The sequence below is a fragment of the Alexandromys fortis genome, unplaced genomic scaffold (assembly GCF_014885135.2).
Source record: "Alexandromys fortis isolate MF-2015 unplaced genomic scaffold, M_Fortis_MF-2015_v1.1 scaffold_9, whole genome shotgun sequence".
NCBI classification, from domain to species: domain Eukaryota; kingdom Metazoa; phylum Chordata; class Mammalia; order Rodentia; family Cricetidae; genus Alexandromys; species Alexandromys fortis.
In genome coordinates, this window is record NW_026067892.1 from 19,947,778 (window position 1) to 19,964,469 (window position 16,692).

The 16,692-nt window shown below is 51.2% G+C and overlaps 1 protein-coding gene across 1 annotated transcript in view; it reads left to right on the top strand.

The window, feature by feature from the left end:
* LOC126498958 (cadherin-23-like) overlaps nucleotides 1-16,692 on the top strand; it is a 255,620-nt gene that overhangs the window by 72,940 nt on the left and 165,988 nt on the right. Inside the window, exons 4-6 of the mRNA XM_050137954.1 lie at nucleotides 13,966-14,108; nucleotides 14,394-14,441; nucleotides 14,571-14,663. Of these exons, the coding sequence (XP_049993911.1) occupies nucleotides 13,966-14,108; nucleotides 14,394-14,441; nucleotides 14,571-14,663 (284 nt within the window). The remainder of the gene's footprint in view (nucleotides 1-13,965; nucleotides 14,109-14,393; nucleotides 14,442-14,570; nucleotides 14,664-16,692) is intronic.

A 16,692-nucleotide genomic window follows, 5' to 3' on the forward strand; every position in this document is an offset into this window, starting at 1 on the left:
CATCCACACACCCATTCACCCAGCCATCCACCTCTCTACCCCTGCACCTCCTCATTCACCCATCACTCACCTACCCATCCACATACCCATTCTCATCCATCCATCCATCCATCCATCCATCCATCCATCCATCCCATTCATCTATCTACCTATCCACCCGCTCACCAATCCCCACCCACCCACCCATGAATCCATTCACCTATCCTTTTATCGTCCATTTGTGCATCCAACAACTCTTATACCCATCCATCTGCCCATTCACTCACTCATCCACCCATCCATCAATCCTTCAACTCGTTTGTCCAACTACTCCTTTGTCTAATTGAGCCACACCCCCGATGTATTCATTCTCAGGAAAGATGTGCCTGAAATCAGCAGTCAGGGAAGCTTCTGGTCCAATGTTTTCTCAGGCCATCTTTCTTAAACCACTTGTATCCTTTGAGATGACCTTAGAGGAAAGGATTTCTTGTCCAAATGATCTTGGGAAAGCTGCATCTTCTCCTCCCCACCCCTTAACATTGAGTATTAGTGTAATAATGGGAAGAATCCTGTTTAGACTCTTTTTCATTAAAATCCTTTAAAATGCTTATTTATTGGTGGGAGGGCACACAGTGCCATGGTGCTTATGTGCAGGTCAAGAGACAGCCTCTGAGAATTGGTTCTCTCATTCCACTCTGTGGATCCTGGGGATCAAACTCGGGTCACCAGGCTTGGCAGCCAGCCTGCTTCAGCTCTCTCGCTGGCCCCAGGTTATTTTTCTAATGCAATGTTCTCTACATCTTTCTGACCAAGGAACATTTTTTTTTCTCATGGAGTACCCGTGAGCCTCCCAGGGAATTAATGATTCGTGAAATACACTTTAGGAAGCATTCCTTTAAGCACGAAATCTTTTTTTAATTATAATGACTTGCATGGAATATTCATAAGATCTATTATATATGTACCTGCCTCCTCATGTTGGGGCGACTCATCCTTCAGCCCTTCCTGGGCACATCATTGAACACATCACCCTGAGGAGCATCCTCGAGAGATGCACTGTCCCCGACAGGAGCTAGGGAAGGGACAGACATGGGTGTGCTCTTACTTTTCAGAGAACGTTTGGTCTTTCCCCTTCATGTGTGCGCAGATACATTTGCTTCCTCTATTGTCTCCGTTCCTTCTTGATGAAGGAAACACCTAAGAACCAATTTCAGTATGCAAACACAAACACATTGTCCCCGAGAAAGGGTCTCGCCAGACCTCTCCTTTATATGAACTTAAAATGTCATGTATGTATTTGGTTGTGGAACTTTCAGTCATTCAGAGCCTTTGAAGATAGTTTCCTACGTGCGTGCATTTTTATTCATCTGTTTATTGGTTTGCTTATAATGGTGCCAAGAATCAAATCCAGAGCCTTGCACATGCTCAGTGCTTGCTCTATAACAAGTTGTGCCCCTCGCCCTCTGGTCTTGTCAAGGCAGGATCTCACTATATAGCCCAGGTTAGTCAGTTCACAATCCCAGGTCCTAGGATTCAGATATGTGTGTCGCTCTCCACACTTAGCCTTACTGTCCTGCTTTAATCTATGTTTTTGATAACTGCACAGTCATTGGAACTCTGACTGGATAAGTTTGTTTGTTTGTTTGTTTCAAGACAGGGTTTCTCTGTGTAGACCAGGCTGCCCTCAAACTCATAGAGCTCTACCTGCCTCTGCCTCTGTCTCCAGAGTGTTAGGATTAAAGGTGTGCACCACCATAGACTGGATAAGAACATTGTCTTCAGGATCAGCTTGGCCTAGGTTTGTGTTGACTCCACCTCTTCCTAGCTGTGTGAATTTGGACAAGTTGCTAAATCTGTTCCCTTTCTCTGAGTGCGGGAATGTGTCTAGGGTGAGCACTAGGTAAGGTGGTTTGTGCAGAGTGCTTGGTATGAGGGAGGTGCTTAATAAATAGTGGCAAAGTCAGGACTAGAGTGAGGTGAACAAGGGTCCCAAGGCATATCAACTCTCTGACATGCCGAACTTCTGCACACACAGGAACAGCACCCAAGAGGGAGCGCCACCTTGCTCCCTGTGTCCTGGGTGCCTGCTCTGCTACATGGGCTCCACCGTCACCTGGGGATGCTCGTGGCTTTAGTTGTCTGTCGCATCTGAGCATCCTGAAGGCCCCTGATTGGGAGAGAGACTCAGCTTCCCACCTGTAAAGATCCTCACCTGAGCAGCAAATGAACCGAATAAGGATGGGGGCCCAGAGATAGGTGGATAAAGGGCGTGCTGGGTTTGGGAGGGGACTGGGGATGGCTCAGGGTGGTTCGCCTGTGCCTTAGATGAGCCTGGACTGCCGAGGAGCCCCCGCCTCCATGGCAGAGCCTCTGAGTCGGGGCGGGGCCGCCTCCAACTGCGCTGGACCTTCTCTTCCCTGTCAAAACTTTTAAAAACACAAACAGCAGCAAGAGCGGCATTTGCATAAATCTCATTAGAAAAAGTGCAAGTTTCATAAATCTTGTGATAAATTAGTGCGAGATCATTCTCAACGTGATGTATTAATTTTAGGGCAGAATGAATGGTTCCGTGATCATCGTGGGTAATTACGAGTCTCCTCTGAAATGAGGTGATTTCTGGGGGGCCCTCCTCTGGTTCCCCAGCAGGGGAAGGGTCGGGGGAGGTGTGTCTTACCTGCACCTGGGTGCACATATGGAGAGGTGACGAGAAGCTGGGGCTAAAGGGCAAAGGTCAAGGAAGCCAGGCAGTAAGGTATACATTTCTTTTTTTTTTTTCTTTTTTTCTTTTTTCTTTTTTTTGGATTTTTCGAGACAGGGTTTCTCTGTAGCTTTTGGTTCCTGTCCTGGAACTAGCTCTTGTAGACCAGGCTGGCCTCGAACTCACAGAGATCCGCCTGCCTTGGCCTCCCGAGTGCTGGGGTTAAAGGTGTGTGCCACTACTGCCCGGCCTAACATTTCTGAGAACCAAATTGCCTCCAAGAAACAATTGAGCCTTTGGCCCATGAGACCGGTAGTCCAGGGGTTCTTAGAGTCATGGTCCGGGACCAGCACCCTTCGTTCTGCCTGGGAGTTTGTTAGAGATGCATCTAGAAGCTCTGCAAAGACCACTGCTCTAAACACACACTGCTAGTGTCTCCGAGGCTCACTGCCAACAGGGGTTAATGCACCAAACCGTTGGCAGGTGGGGCCTGGGCCGCCCCCTTGCAAACACTCCCCAAGTGATGCTACAATGGAATCAGGTCAAAAGTTGCTATGCTAAAGCCAGGTGGTTTGGAAAAGGTGGAGCACAGATTACACACAAAAACACACATATTGTACACTTATGTATTTTTGCCATTCCTGTGGTCTGGGTGCCTCACTGTGGCTAGAGACCTACCCACAAGAGTGAGGGTGTAGAGACAGTTGGGAGGCTGGCCTCCTTGTGGGACAAATGGAAACACCATGTAAGGCCGTGCCCCCCTTCCCAGCATAACTTCCCAGTGGAAGTGCTTCCACTGACTCCTCTAGCATCCAGTCCTTGCCCTGACCATGACTCTACCCTCCGAGCTGTGGGACATACACAGGCGTTATTTGACTCCAGGTGGGTTTGATATGCCAGTGAGTCTGGAACCAAATGCTGCCTGATAGGCTGGTCTTCATCATAGACTTAGTTTGACCTGGTGCTTGGAAGGTGGGGCCCCAGAATCTACCTAGCCCCCAGCACCCTCTCTGGTGGCCACACTTAGGGGTATCAGTGAGGGTTCCATGGTCGCAGCCTTGATCTTAGGTGTGGGGACTGTGAGTGGGAACTCTGTCCTGAGCTCCTGCTAGCCGGCCATCAGCAGGGTGGCCTCTGAGCAGGAAGGAGCCAGCTTGAACCTGCCACCCGTGTTTAGACTATCTTTGCCAGCCTTTAACGGGCCCCGCAGTGCTCTGTTTATTTTAATGATAATGTCAAGTTCAATTTGCCGTCATTTTTCCACATTTCCTTTTGTAAAGTTAATTGAACAGTTCAATGAATTGAAAAGTTTCAGGAGAAGGGGAAAAATAGCCCACTCTTATCATTGTTATTAAATCTGGTAACTACTGCTTGGCTCTCTGGCCTTAAGAAAGGACTCCATCCCCCGCTCCCCCATTCCCTGTACACATTCCCGAGGGCCTTGGAACTGCAAGGACTTGAGAAGGTCGGACAGAACCTTCTAGCATTCCTTACTTCATGGTCTTCTTATGCTCTACCTCCTCCTTCCGGACGAGATAAAGAGAGAAGCCAGTCTCCCTGTTCCCTGGGCATGACAGCCAGGTGGTGCACCTCTGAAATAGGGGAGGGTCACCCGTGGGGTCTGTCTCTCAATGTCAAGCACCCATGCTGACATGGCGTGAGATGTGACCAGAGGGGCCATAGGGTAGACATGTCAACTGACTGTGACTATAATGTGGTGTAGCAAAACGTACATTGGAGCCTGAGGACCAGTGTGTCAGTAGGCTTGTCACTGAGCCGCCCAGCCCTGTTTCTTTTGTGAGTTCGTCGGGCCCATCAAAAATTGGAATGTGTGGCAGGTGTCAACAGCCCCTACTGGAGTCAGGTGTTCAATCAAAGCCTCTTCCTTGTCAAACTAGGAGGCAGTCCACCTGGCCCGCTTCCACCCTGGGGCTGTTGTGGACAGACGGATTCTCAATCCCATGCTTCGTTTTGGTCCTCCCCAAGGACCGGCATGATCCCGCCTCCAGGTCTCTCTTGGTGTTGGTGAAGTAGGAACCGCTCAGTGGCTGAGTGGGAAGCAGAGCGTCCGAATGCAGGATGGATTCAGCCCCCTCCCCACCCCCCCACCCCGCGGCTCTGTCTTAATGCAGGGAATCCTGGAGGCAGCCCTGCTCCCAAAGCATCTACTGGGCCTTTTGTCCAAGCCCTCACACCTCCCGAAGCTAGGTCACTTTGCCTTTCTGAACCTTGGTTTTCTTGCTGGCGGAGCAGGTGTGACCCTTTTATGTAGGGCTAGTGTTAGAAGTGCGTGCCTTTTGAGCACGAAGCCGGGTGTGAGCATGCCTTCTTCCCATAGGCAGCAAGTGCGGCCCTCCTTACTGGTGTGGGCAGTTTCAGGAGAGCTGCTTCTGGGAGTGGAAGTGGCCTGAGGGCTCTAGACACGGGGCTGGTTCCTCTACAGGAGGTGAGGATTTCTGCTGGGGACTGCAGGGCGGGCCTTTGAGGGTAAGCTGGGCAGCCTCAGTTTAGCAGGAGGGAGGTCTGGTCTCTGTGGTCCTCCAGCTTCCCAGGAGGGCAGAGATAGGGTTTAGAATAATAATAATAAAAAGGCCCTGAGGTCAAACCAAGTTCAGAATTCCAGAGGTGAGCAGGGAGGGGAGGGGAAGCTGAGACAGATGAAGTGGAGACACTTAATAGGCTGTCTGATCCCGGAGGGAGACAAATGAGACCACAAGCTACAAGGCCAGCTGGCTCTGAGGGGTGTCCCGACCCAGGAGATGGGGAGCAGCAGCTGTGGCTCTAGCAGAGACCAAGGCCAGTGCTGAGTTCCTCTCTCTCTCTCTCTCTCTCTCTCTCTCTCTCTCTCTCTCTCTCTCTCTCTCTCTCTGTTTGTATAGGGTGAATGGGTGGGAGCTTTAGAGCAGCTCTTTTGGCTACAAATATTCTCAGAAGGCCCTCGTTATAACCCATGGTCCTGGAATTGCGGCTGCATAGGCTCAGCTGAGCATTGTTCAGATTAACTTCCCAGTTTGCTCTTTTATCTGCAAGGTAAGAGGGGGTCTGTGGTCTCTGCTTTCACCATAATCGATTTCTGAGGTGACCTCTATACTCCTATCTTGACTCTGTCCTTTCTAACTGTCCTGAGCCTGGTAGAAGCAGATAGCTAAGAGCCTTGGTCCCTGGACAGTGAGAGACAGTGGAGAGCTGATGTAAAGTCACTGCAGGTAACAGATCGCAAGAGATTGGCTTTCCTGTGTCTTTTAAGGTTGATTAGAGTGACTGCATGGAGCCCAGTGTTGTGAAGGATTCCGCAGTTGACTGTAGTGGGTGGTGGTTGATTAGTAATGTCTGCATGGGAAAGGATTGGGTCTAGTTAGCTCGCTGGGCTACATTAGCTGCTGGGGAAGTTCTGGGTGATTGAAGGAGCTTTGCCAACCTATCCTAGAGCATTGGTCTCTACATCCAAGGGCAATGGCCTATTTCTTGATGTACAGAGCTGAGAGCAATGGATCTGGGAGCACAGAGCCAGAGAAGCTGATGGCAGAGAGGGCAGCTTGAGGTTTATAGAGACGGTGTGAGATCTTAGAGGTATATAGTGGGGCATGTGGGCCACAGTGTGCTCAAGAAGGCTGGAAGTAGCCTGGCAAGCTTACCCACAGTTCAGTGGAAATGTGATTGGCTAGGGGAGCCAGAGGGGAGGGTTGTGCCTGGCTTGGGAAAGCATTGAACATGACAGGAAAACTTAAGTTTGAATGCTGCGGGGACAATCACAGATGGCTTCTGGCTCGTGCTCCTACAAAGCAGAGGGCATTCATAACCCATGTTCATTCTCCAGCCCCTGCCCCAGCTTTGGGAATGTGCATGAATTTCAGCCTTCTCCTCAGATAAAAACCTTAAGGCTTGCAACTTGCCACTGACTTGAGTTTCTGCCCGTCCCCTCACCAGGCAGGCAGAGATCGGCAGCCCTTCCCTTCCGTGCAGATAACAACAATAACAGTAATAACAGTCATCTGGGCCGTCAGCAGGGACCCAGCGGGGACTCGGGAAGCTGTGATTGTCCACCCCTTGCCTGGGAGGCAGATGCAATGGCTGCTGAGCGGCTGAGGCCACAGTAGAGGACATGTCCCCAGCTCTGTACTTCCCAACAGCCTCTAGCTGCCTGCTCAGGGAATCCCCACCTCTTAGACAGGGTAGACTGCCCCAGGGCAGGACGCTTGAGTGACAGGAGAGATTGCACTGCCCTTAGGAGAGAATCCAAGGCCAGTGCGCAGGAGGCCAGCCTCTCAGCTGTGTGGACGTCAGTTCCAGCATCTCAGGAAAGTACTGCTGATTGGGGCTCTGTTGGGTGTGATTCACCTTGCACTTTCCTGCCCGTTAGTGTAGTTATTAGGATCTGACTGTCCTCACTCTCTTCTCACTGTGGCTTAAAGGTCCAGGTGGGGGAGTCTCTCACTCTCCTCACCTCTCCTGAACATGGGGGGATGTGTTCAAAATTCTACTGAGTGACTTGGGGATCCAGTCGCTTATCAGGCCTAGGGAATGGGACTGCCAGACTGCTGCTCCCCCAGAGGTGACAGGCGCACCCTTGAGACTGTCAGCCACCAAAGCCAATGAGCACACAGAGATGGGAAACTGTGAGAACAGAGAGGCCTGGCACCCTTTGGGGTGGATATACTGGGTGACATATATTTGAGGAAATCCCTGCGAGGTCAACAGATGCTGAAAGGTGATCATTGGGCCTGGGCATGGGTGACGTCAGGTGGTGGTGCTCCCAGGTGGAGCACTGCCATGATCTTGGTCCACTCAAGAGCAGTTGAAGGTAATGGGGACAGAGAACCTGGCCCTTTGGTATCTGTCATCTTGGGGAAGACCTACTAGAACTGCGGGATAATCTGATTCTTTATCTTTAAAATCTTGTGAGCTGGGAAGATGGCTCAGTGGCTTGCTGCCTAAACATGAGGGCCTGAGTTTGGGTCCCCAGGCCCCCTTGCCAGGTAGGCATGGTGGTCTTCTTGCAATTCTAGCCTTAGAAGAAGGCAGAGACTGCATTCCCCAGTAAAGCGAGACTAGCCACATCTGAGAACCAAGGGTTTGATTGACAGACTCCGTCACAGTGAATAAGGTGGAAGAGGGATGGGGAATGATTCCTGATACCAACCATAGGCTTCCAACATACATGGCATACATGTGCACCCGTGTCCACATGCGTCCTCACACATGTAGATGTGCGTAAACACACCCGTGAAAATAGAAGGAGAAAAATGTAAATTTAAAGTATGCACAGCATAGAATTTATCGCCTTGTCAGTGTGAAGACTGCGGTTTGGTAGACTGTGTAAGCAGCCCTTGTCTTGGAGCTTGCACTTCTGTGCCTGTAAAACAGTGAGTCCCCTCCCCACCCCCGGCTCTGTCCTTCCCAGCCTCTGAACATCGACTTTCTGTTTCGTGATGTGCTTGGAAGAACTAGGATTGTGTATTATTTGTCATTGTGTGACTAGCTAATTTCGTTTAGCACAACATCTCAAGGTTCATCCATGCTGGAGCAAACATCAGCATCTCCTTCCTTCTCAGAACCCGATGATCCATTGGTTGCCTAGGCCGTGTTTTGCTTATCCATCCATCCATGGCTCCTTGGGCTGTTCCACCTCTTGACCATGACAACTGCCATGGATGTGGGTTTGCCATGAGGACTCAGGCTTTAAAGTCCTTCCACCCTGAGGTTAGGCAGAACCCCAGCCTGGCTCAGCACAGGGTGGAGACGGCTGGCTCGGTAGGATGGGAGGCCAAATGCAGAGACTCCTCTGGCTGTACTGATTGAGCCAGGAGGCCTGAGTCTGAGCCATTAAATCATGCCAGGCCTGGAGTGGTCCCCCTCTGCATCTAAAGCGGGAGCCATAAACCAGGCTGACTTACCGGCAGCACTCAGAGCTCCGTTGTTTATAGCCAGCGTATACTCTGATTGGTAGATTCCTGTACTGCACCCATTGTTAAATATTTGAATATGGGCCTGCAATAAACCACACCGGGACTTCTACACCTGATTGCATATCAGTCTCCTAAAGAGGAGAGGGTGGGGGCACTGTCTAGGGGTTTGTGGCTTTAGCACCCCACTAGCCAGCTGGGCCAGCAGGGTCTGGCAGTAGCAAGCACCCACCATGGCTCAGACACACAGTCTTTGAGGTTCTTTTTTTTTTTTTTTCCCAGAAACAGATCTTGTGATGAGTACTTAAAGGCAAGTGGTTGGCTAGGGAGGCGTTCCTAGGAGCCCTAGGAAAGGGGTAAGAATCTGAGGAAGGGATGATGGAATTTCTGCTGCTGTAATAGATTACCAGAGACTGGCTAGCTTATAAAGAAGGTCAGGACAGTTAGCTTGTTCTTCTGAAGGCTAGAAGTTCAGGAGCTTGGTGCCCACATATGGTGAGGGTCTTCACTCTGCTTCCTAACACAGTGGGGGATCATGCGGTGAGAAAGACAGAACGCTAGTTCAGGGGTCTCATCCTTGTGAAGTCATTAATGCTTTTGCAAGGACCTGAGCTCATCTGGTTCTGATGGCTTCCCGAAGACATCATCCCCAAATACCAACAATTATGAATTAGAGATAGCTGCTAACATACTAGTTTTAGAGGACACAGTCAAACCACAGCTTGGACCTTGCTATCACTGGAGGTGACTGGAGACTGTCTTCTTGGGGAACTCCAGAAGTCAGTATCGAACACATGCCTCAGAGCTGTGCCTCTGAGAGCCAGGAGAACTGGGGCCAACAGAACTGGGATGCATGTCCACCTTTTTTGGAAGTTTAATTTATTTAATATGCATACAGCATTCTGTCTGCATACATGCCTGCCTGACAGAAGAGGGCACTAGATCTCATCACAGATGGTTGTGAGCCACCATGTGGTTGCTGGGAATTGAACTCGGGATCTCTGGAAGAGCAGCCAGTGCTCTTAACCTCTAAGCCATCTCTCCAGCCCTACCACCTCTCCTCTTTATCCATCATTTCCTATAGCCAGTCACTGAGTCCCAAGACCAGGGGTATAAATTCCCTGGTCCTTCTGGCCTATGAATGGCATGGGCTGACCCTGGCAAAAATCATGGGTGTGACCACGGGAGGCTAGGCTGGTGTGTTGGTGTGTGTGGCACTGAGGGAGACACAACAACGCTGTGGCTATTGTGGACATGTCCCCAGCCCCTTTCACACCATCATCAGAACCCCTCACACCGGTGAATCCCTGGACACTGTACCACAAACAAGAACCCCAGCTTCATCCACTGCAGGTGGAAAAAGAAAGGTACAGACATTGTACAGAACCACTTGGTGATTCCTCAATACATTAAACATAGAATGTCTCTACGGCCCTGCAAACCTACTCCTAAACATGTGAAAAACAACTTAAAATGAGAATCTGAAAAGTATCTAATATATAGATATCCATAGCTGCAGTATTCACAACCCTAAGTGGGAAATAACCAGAACCTCTGTGGACCACAGAGCATATGAATGGGATGTGTGAGAGCCACATGAGAAGATAACCAGCCGTCCGAAGGAGCAGAACTCTGGCACAGGTACCAGCCTGGACCAGCCTTACAGGTGATGCGAAGCGAGAGTCACACACAGGGCCATAGACTGTGGTTCTGTTGACATGAGCGTCCAGGGCAGGCAAGTCCTGGAGATGAAAGTGGAAGTGCAGAAGCCAGAGACGACAAGGTGACTTTGTGACGGTACAGTTTCCTTCACGGATGCTGAAAGATGCGGATGCCCCAGAAGGTACCAGATTGCACACTTAGAATTTTGAAGATGCTGAATTTTGTGAGGTAGTTAGGGTTTCATGTAGTACAGATCTGCCTTGTAGCCAAGGATGACCTTGACCTCCCAATCTGCCTCTCTCCACCTCCCAGGTGCAGGGTTACAGGTCGGCATCACTGCACTTGGTTTGTGCTGTGCCAGGGATGGACCCCAGGCTTGGTGCATATAGACAAACAAGTGCTCTGTCAGCTGGTCTGCATCCTGAGCCCATCAGATAACTTTTGCTTTAAATCACACCAAGCATTCTGCATCTGAGATGCTATCGTTTTAAGGTGGGGACCAAACCCTGCGGGACCTGTGCACCGCAGGGTCTCACAGCCAGGGATGGTTATACTACAGGGGTGATCCCGGGGTCCTGGGCTGGAGCTGAGTTCCACAGACAGACCTGATTTCTGGGAGGGACAGTCTGGCCAGAGATTGCTGGTGGGGCGGCTGACTTGCTTTTCAGAGGAGCCAGCTCTGGCCACTTGTGTAGAGCAGCCCAGAACACTGGGTAGGGGAGGAGGTGCCCAGCTGGAAAACTGCGGGGTGTCTTGTCTTAAATATAATATTAAATCAGCACCTTTAATTAGTACGCTTAGAAAAGGCCACTAGCAATTACCTGGGACACCAAGAAGGCGTGAGCTGGAAAGAGCCCGTGAAGGAAGCCACAAAAGACCATTTTGAGCCGCACATAATTGAGGAGAAAATGGATAAAAGTCCAGGAAATTATAGGGTGGGTGACAGCAGCTGATGGTCCCGTCCCTATCCTGCCCAGCGCCCCCCTCCCTGGGAGGACCCGAGTGTCAGGCCTGGGAGAGCCATTGAGATATCAGGTTCAGTCACACGACCTTGGCTGCAGGGCTGATGTGGTCTTCCCACAATCCCCTTGGCCAGCCAGAGCGTATCCTCACTGAGCCTTCCACCTGGGTCAGGATGGGGCTGGCAGGTGAGGCCTGTTTTCTGAGGACTACAGGCTATACATGTTTATACTGTGGAGGGCCAGGGCACATGGCGGGGGGCTCTTGTCTCCTGTAGGAAACTGGCCCAAGGCCTGAAAAGCAGCTCTTTGTTTCCCAAATCTGACAACAGAGAGGTGACGTATGTATGTACGTACGTATGTATCTATCTATATCTATGTATCTATCTACCTACCTACATCGTATAGAGAGATATATAGATATGATGTATGTATATGTATATTTATGGAAACCAGGAGTCTTGACTGGAAATGCCTGCACAGTTTTAGAGTATTTTTTAGAATGCATTGTATGGTTCACTCAGCTCCCAATTGACCCTCGTCGTTTGGATATCAGGTCTTTGGGAAGTTGAGGTTGACTTACCGGTGACTTTCACACACTCCACCCTTCTGACTTAGGAAAAAAAGGCATCGAGCTTGGCATGTAGGCTTTCAGAGATGGGGTCACGTGCTTCCTAACACTCACTAACTGGGTGTTTGCTTGCTGCTTCTGGCTTCTTCCTCGGTAAGATGGGAAAGCTGACGCCAAGCTATTCTGACTCTGCTCCATGCCTCTCTCATCTCTCAATGCCCTTCTTGCCTCTCATCTTCATTGCCACACATGCCGCCTGCCTCTGCCTTTTGACATGGAAGAGGCTATGTTCCTTCCCTGAATCTCAGTGTCCTCATCTATAAAATGGGTACAATAATGATCACCAGACAAAATTATGGGAGGACTGAATGAGTAAATTTAAGTGCATGGACCAAAACAAAACAAAACACCCTTCCTATTTGGGGAACCTGGTTAGGGCCTGGCAGCAACATTTCTGTGGAATTCTTGCTTACTGTGGAAGAACAGAATCTCTAGGTTGACCTATGGAGTGCAGCTCTGCCGTCTGCCAACCATGAGGCTGTGGGAAATGATGACATTGCTGGCTATTGCCTTAAAAGCTCTGAGGCAGACAGTATGGCGTACGGAGCTCCTTGCCTGTCTTTGTTCCCAGTTTGCAAGCATTGGTGGTCACTGTTGACTTAGAGCTGCTCTTCCTCCTGAAGCAACTCCTGAGTCACAGACACACAGCCCGCCCTTCCTTCCGTCCTCCCTCCCTCCCTCCCTCCCTCCCTCCCTCCCTCCCTCCCTCCCTCCCTCCCTCCCTTCTTTTCTTCCCTCCCTCCCTTTGCTTCTTGAGGCTATTGGTTAAATACGAATGCCAGTATTTGGGGAACGGATAGTGCCTGTTCCATTTTGCAGGTTCAGCTGAACCCTTAAAAGAAAGGAGTTGCCCAAGCCAAGGCTCTGAGGTGATAGATCTTCCCTTCAGAGGTCTCCACCCTGTACCCCCAACATCTAAGGACTTAGGGCCTCCTTGGAGCTAAGGTGACCAGCTATCCCAGCCACCCGGGAGCTTTGAGGACTTCACACTTATGCCAGAATCCTCTTCATCCTGGGTACATGGGGCAGACGGTTCATCCTCTTCAAAAGCCACTAGGAAACCAGGGAGTCCCAGGACAAGATATTCTATACCAACCTTCTGAGCCGGGCTATATGGCACATGATGCCTGGGGTGGTCTCTGTCCAGAGCATAACATCCTGAAGAGGGTGACCCCTACCTTTTGGACTTCTTGAGGACAGGAACCAGACCCAGCCAGAATGTCTTCTCAGCCTCCGTGCACAGACAAAGACCAGACATGTTGGAAAATAGTTTGAATTAGAAAAGATTTCTGCCGGGCAGTAGTGGTGGGATATGCCTTTAATCCCAGCACTCAGGAGGCAGAGGCAGAACTCTCTGAGTTCGAGGCCAGCCTGGTCTACAAAGTGAGTTCCAGGACAGGTTCCAAAGCTAGAGAAACCCTGTTTCAAAAAAACAAACAAAAGATGCTTCTATTCGCAGAAGATGGAAACCCAACTCAACAGAATTAGGAATAAAACAAGCGGGGAAGGGTGTGGTCATCAGTGCCTGTAGCTGAGACATCCGGAGGACTGAGCCAGTATGAACCCTGTGGGACTGACCATCACCATGTCTATAGGCTTTGCGAGCTTTCTTGGCAGCCTTGCCCTCAGGTGGGCTTCTCTGGTAGGTGCCAAACTGACCCAGTCAATAACCCAGTGGAATGAGAGCACAAGCCCTGGAATTGGCTTTGATTGGCTAGTTTGAGTCACATACTAGCCAATCATCCTGATGGGAGAGAGGGGACCCTTTGATTGGCTAGGGCTGACTTATGCACACCACTTGGGACATAAGAATTGAAATATTGGAGGTCCACTTGTATCTGAGCCCACCCGGGAGAGGTCTCGGTGTTACTGTTATAAAGGTCACAGCTTTTCATTTCACACCCTGAGTTACAACTGTGTGCACCCTGGGCCAGGTGGGCCAGGACAGAAGTGGAGAGCCTGGGTTGCAGTCCAGTGATGCTCAGGTGGTTTGGGGATGACTGTTGGCCTCTGGAAGACTTGGAAGCTTATGAGATGACCATGCCCTGAAGGCTGCCCTGTCATCTGAGCAAGATGGGAAGAAGCGAGCCTGACCTTTGTGTTGTCCTCTCCTCTCTTGTTCAACCACTCCAGGTTCTTCTGTGACCCAGTTGCTGGCCCGAGACATGGACAATGACCCGTTGGTGTTTGGTGTGTCTGGGGAGGAGGCCTCTCGCTTCTTTGCTGTGGAACCTGACACTGGTGTGGTGTGGCTCCGGCAGCCTCTGGACAGAGAGGTATGGCACATGACTCCATAGTCTCGGCCCTTTCCTGGAGGAGCAGGAGCAGACAGTGGAAGAAGGTGGCACAGCATCTTTGGGGCGGGGTCTTCTTCCAAGGCCCTATCCTACCTCTGCTGCCACCATTTGTCTTAGCGGTAGCTCTCTTCCAGGGCTGTCTTGGACCTGGTTGGAGTGGGTTGGATGGGGGTTCTCAGAGTCAGGAGAAGCATTGGATGAGCAAGAGGAAAGTGACCATGAGGTCATCTCTAACCCTGTTCTCTCCTCCCCTTCTTCTTTTAGACTAAGTCTGAGTTCACAGTGGAGTTCTCCGTGAGTGATCACCAAGGGGTGAGTGTCCCTCGAGACCCGATAGCCCTATGAGGGCTGATCCTGGACTTAGTGGGTCCCTGGGCTGCGTGGGTGGGAAGAGGCCCGAGGGGGGAGGGGCAGTGTTGAGCCCAGCACATCTCTCTCCAGGTGATCACACGGAAGGTGAATATCCAGGTTGGAGATGTGAATGACAACGCCCCCACATTCCACAACCAGCCCTACAGTGTGCGCATCCCCGAGGTAAGGACCGTCTAGGTCATGTGTGGGATACTGGGATGATGATTCCTGGGACCACAGCTGTTCTCTAGTCCAGCTGGGTGGTAGGTATGTGATCTCTGAGTACGAGTAGATGCCTTGCCCCTGGCTCACGCTCTAGCCCGGATTCCACTTGGGACCAATGAGAGCTACCCATCCTGTGGTTGAAAGAATGACTAGGCCAGCGAGTAGAGAGCCCCAGGCCTGCCCTGGCAGATCTCACCCCCATCTGGGGTTGGTAATGGAACAGGAACTGGGAGAAAAAAGTATTAATGCCTTCTTCCTTCCATCTGCAGCCTGCTGTGGGCCTTGGACAAGGCATACAGGCAGGCCTCACCCCAGCACTACCTGCTTTGGCCAGAATCTGGTCCCTGCGGGACTGGGGAATTTGCATGTCCCTAGCTGTGTGGTCTGGCCCGCAGTTCCCGGGAGCTTCTGTTCTGTGTACTCTGACTGTGTTTGCATGAGTGCATGCGTGTAAAATCAAGCCATCGCTGGTAATTGAGAAGTACAAATTATTGCATTACAAACGGTTCGTTAATAAGCTGGCTCCCGACGGCACCAGGGCTCTCTTCTCTTGCTGTCCCTCACCACGGTGGTTGGTCATTAGCTGGGAGAAGACCCTGACTGAGACTGGTAGAGAGCTTCTAACTGGGTGTCCCCCGAGCCTGCCCTCAGGGCTCTAGCTGGGGCAGGAGCTGGGGTGAAAATGACGGGAGACATAGTCCTCTGGAAAGGCAGGCTGGCACCAGACACTGGAATCCTAACTCCTTCGTGCCATTGTCACTGGGAAACAAAAAGAGGCAAGAATATTCCCTAGGCTTGAGTGGGAGAGGGACTTGCCCAATGTCACAGCTGTAACTTTGATCCTAACTTCTGAGGCACCTAAGACTCCTGAAGGGTAATGGGATCTTCTCTCACAAACCAGAGGTCCTGGCCTCAGCACTCAGTGGTGAGCCAAGGGTCCTAACACTTGTGCCAGTTGGAGGGGTAGGAGGGCAACTCTAACACTGGGACTGTCCAGTGGTGCCCGGGACAGGATGGCAGGAGAGAGGGTCCACATTCATCAGCAGGGGGGCACAGTACCCTGACGTGCCTGAGGACAGCGGCTTGGCTTCTGGCTCTCGCTCACTTGGAAGTGCCCCTAATTCAATTAAGGGTCTCTGCGTGCCAGCCTGCGCTCCAAGCCTGGACTCAGAAGCCAAGGGCATGGCTCGGAGTTAATGAGCCTTGTGCCCATTGCTCAGCTGCCATCCTGGCAGGCTGTCCTCTGTCCTCCCTGGAGAGGGAATGGGAGGCAACAGCAGTGATAAGAGGACAAGCAGTCCTGTCCCTCCTTCCCAGCCCTTGGTCTGGAGGCCAGCTTTTTCCTCTTGCCTCCTGCAGAAATGCAACCTGCAGAATACACCCTTGATAGAACCCGCACCCCTGGGGTCCTCCAAGCCTCTTGGCTTCCACTGTTGTTCATTTAATTAGCAAAGATTGTCCAGTATGGCATGGTTCTGTGTGGCTCTCATTCTCAGGCCTGAGAAGCTGCAGAAACAGAGTGTCGGGACTCAAGGCAAATAGTCTCAGGACACACCCCTGCCCATGCATTGTCTTTAACCCCTCTGGGCCTAGTCTTCCTTGTTGCCTAAGAATGAAGAGGTGAGGTAGATACCTGCAGAGAGCCCACAGTGCTGGGGGAAGGCCTGTCCAACTCATTTGCTTGTGGGTAGACACCTATGGTCACTCTGTGGCCTGTTACTTGATGCTGGCTTTAGGGCTGCTCAGTGTGTCCAGGGCATATGGTTTCAGCTAGATGGAGGCCCAGTCATCTTGGCACGGCCCAGCCCTGGGCCTGGTGTGGTCACCTGAGCTGGGACTGAGCTACTTGGCTCAAACCCCAGCTGGGGAACCAGCACGGGCGCTGGCCCCTGGCCTGGAATGGAGACCATAGTTCTCTGCTTGCATTAAAGGTATCCTGGATGTACCATGGTTTGTTGGAGAGGCAATTCCAATGGCAGAGGCCCTT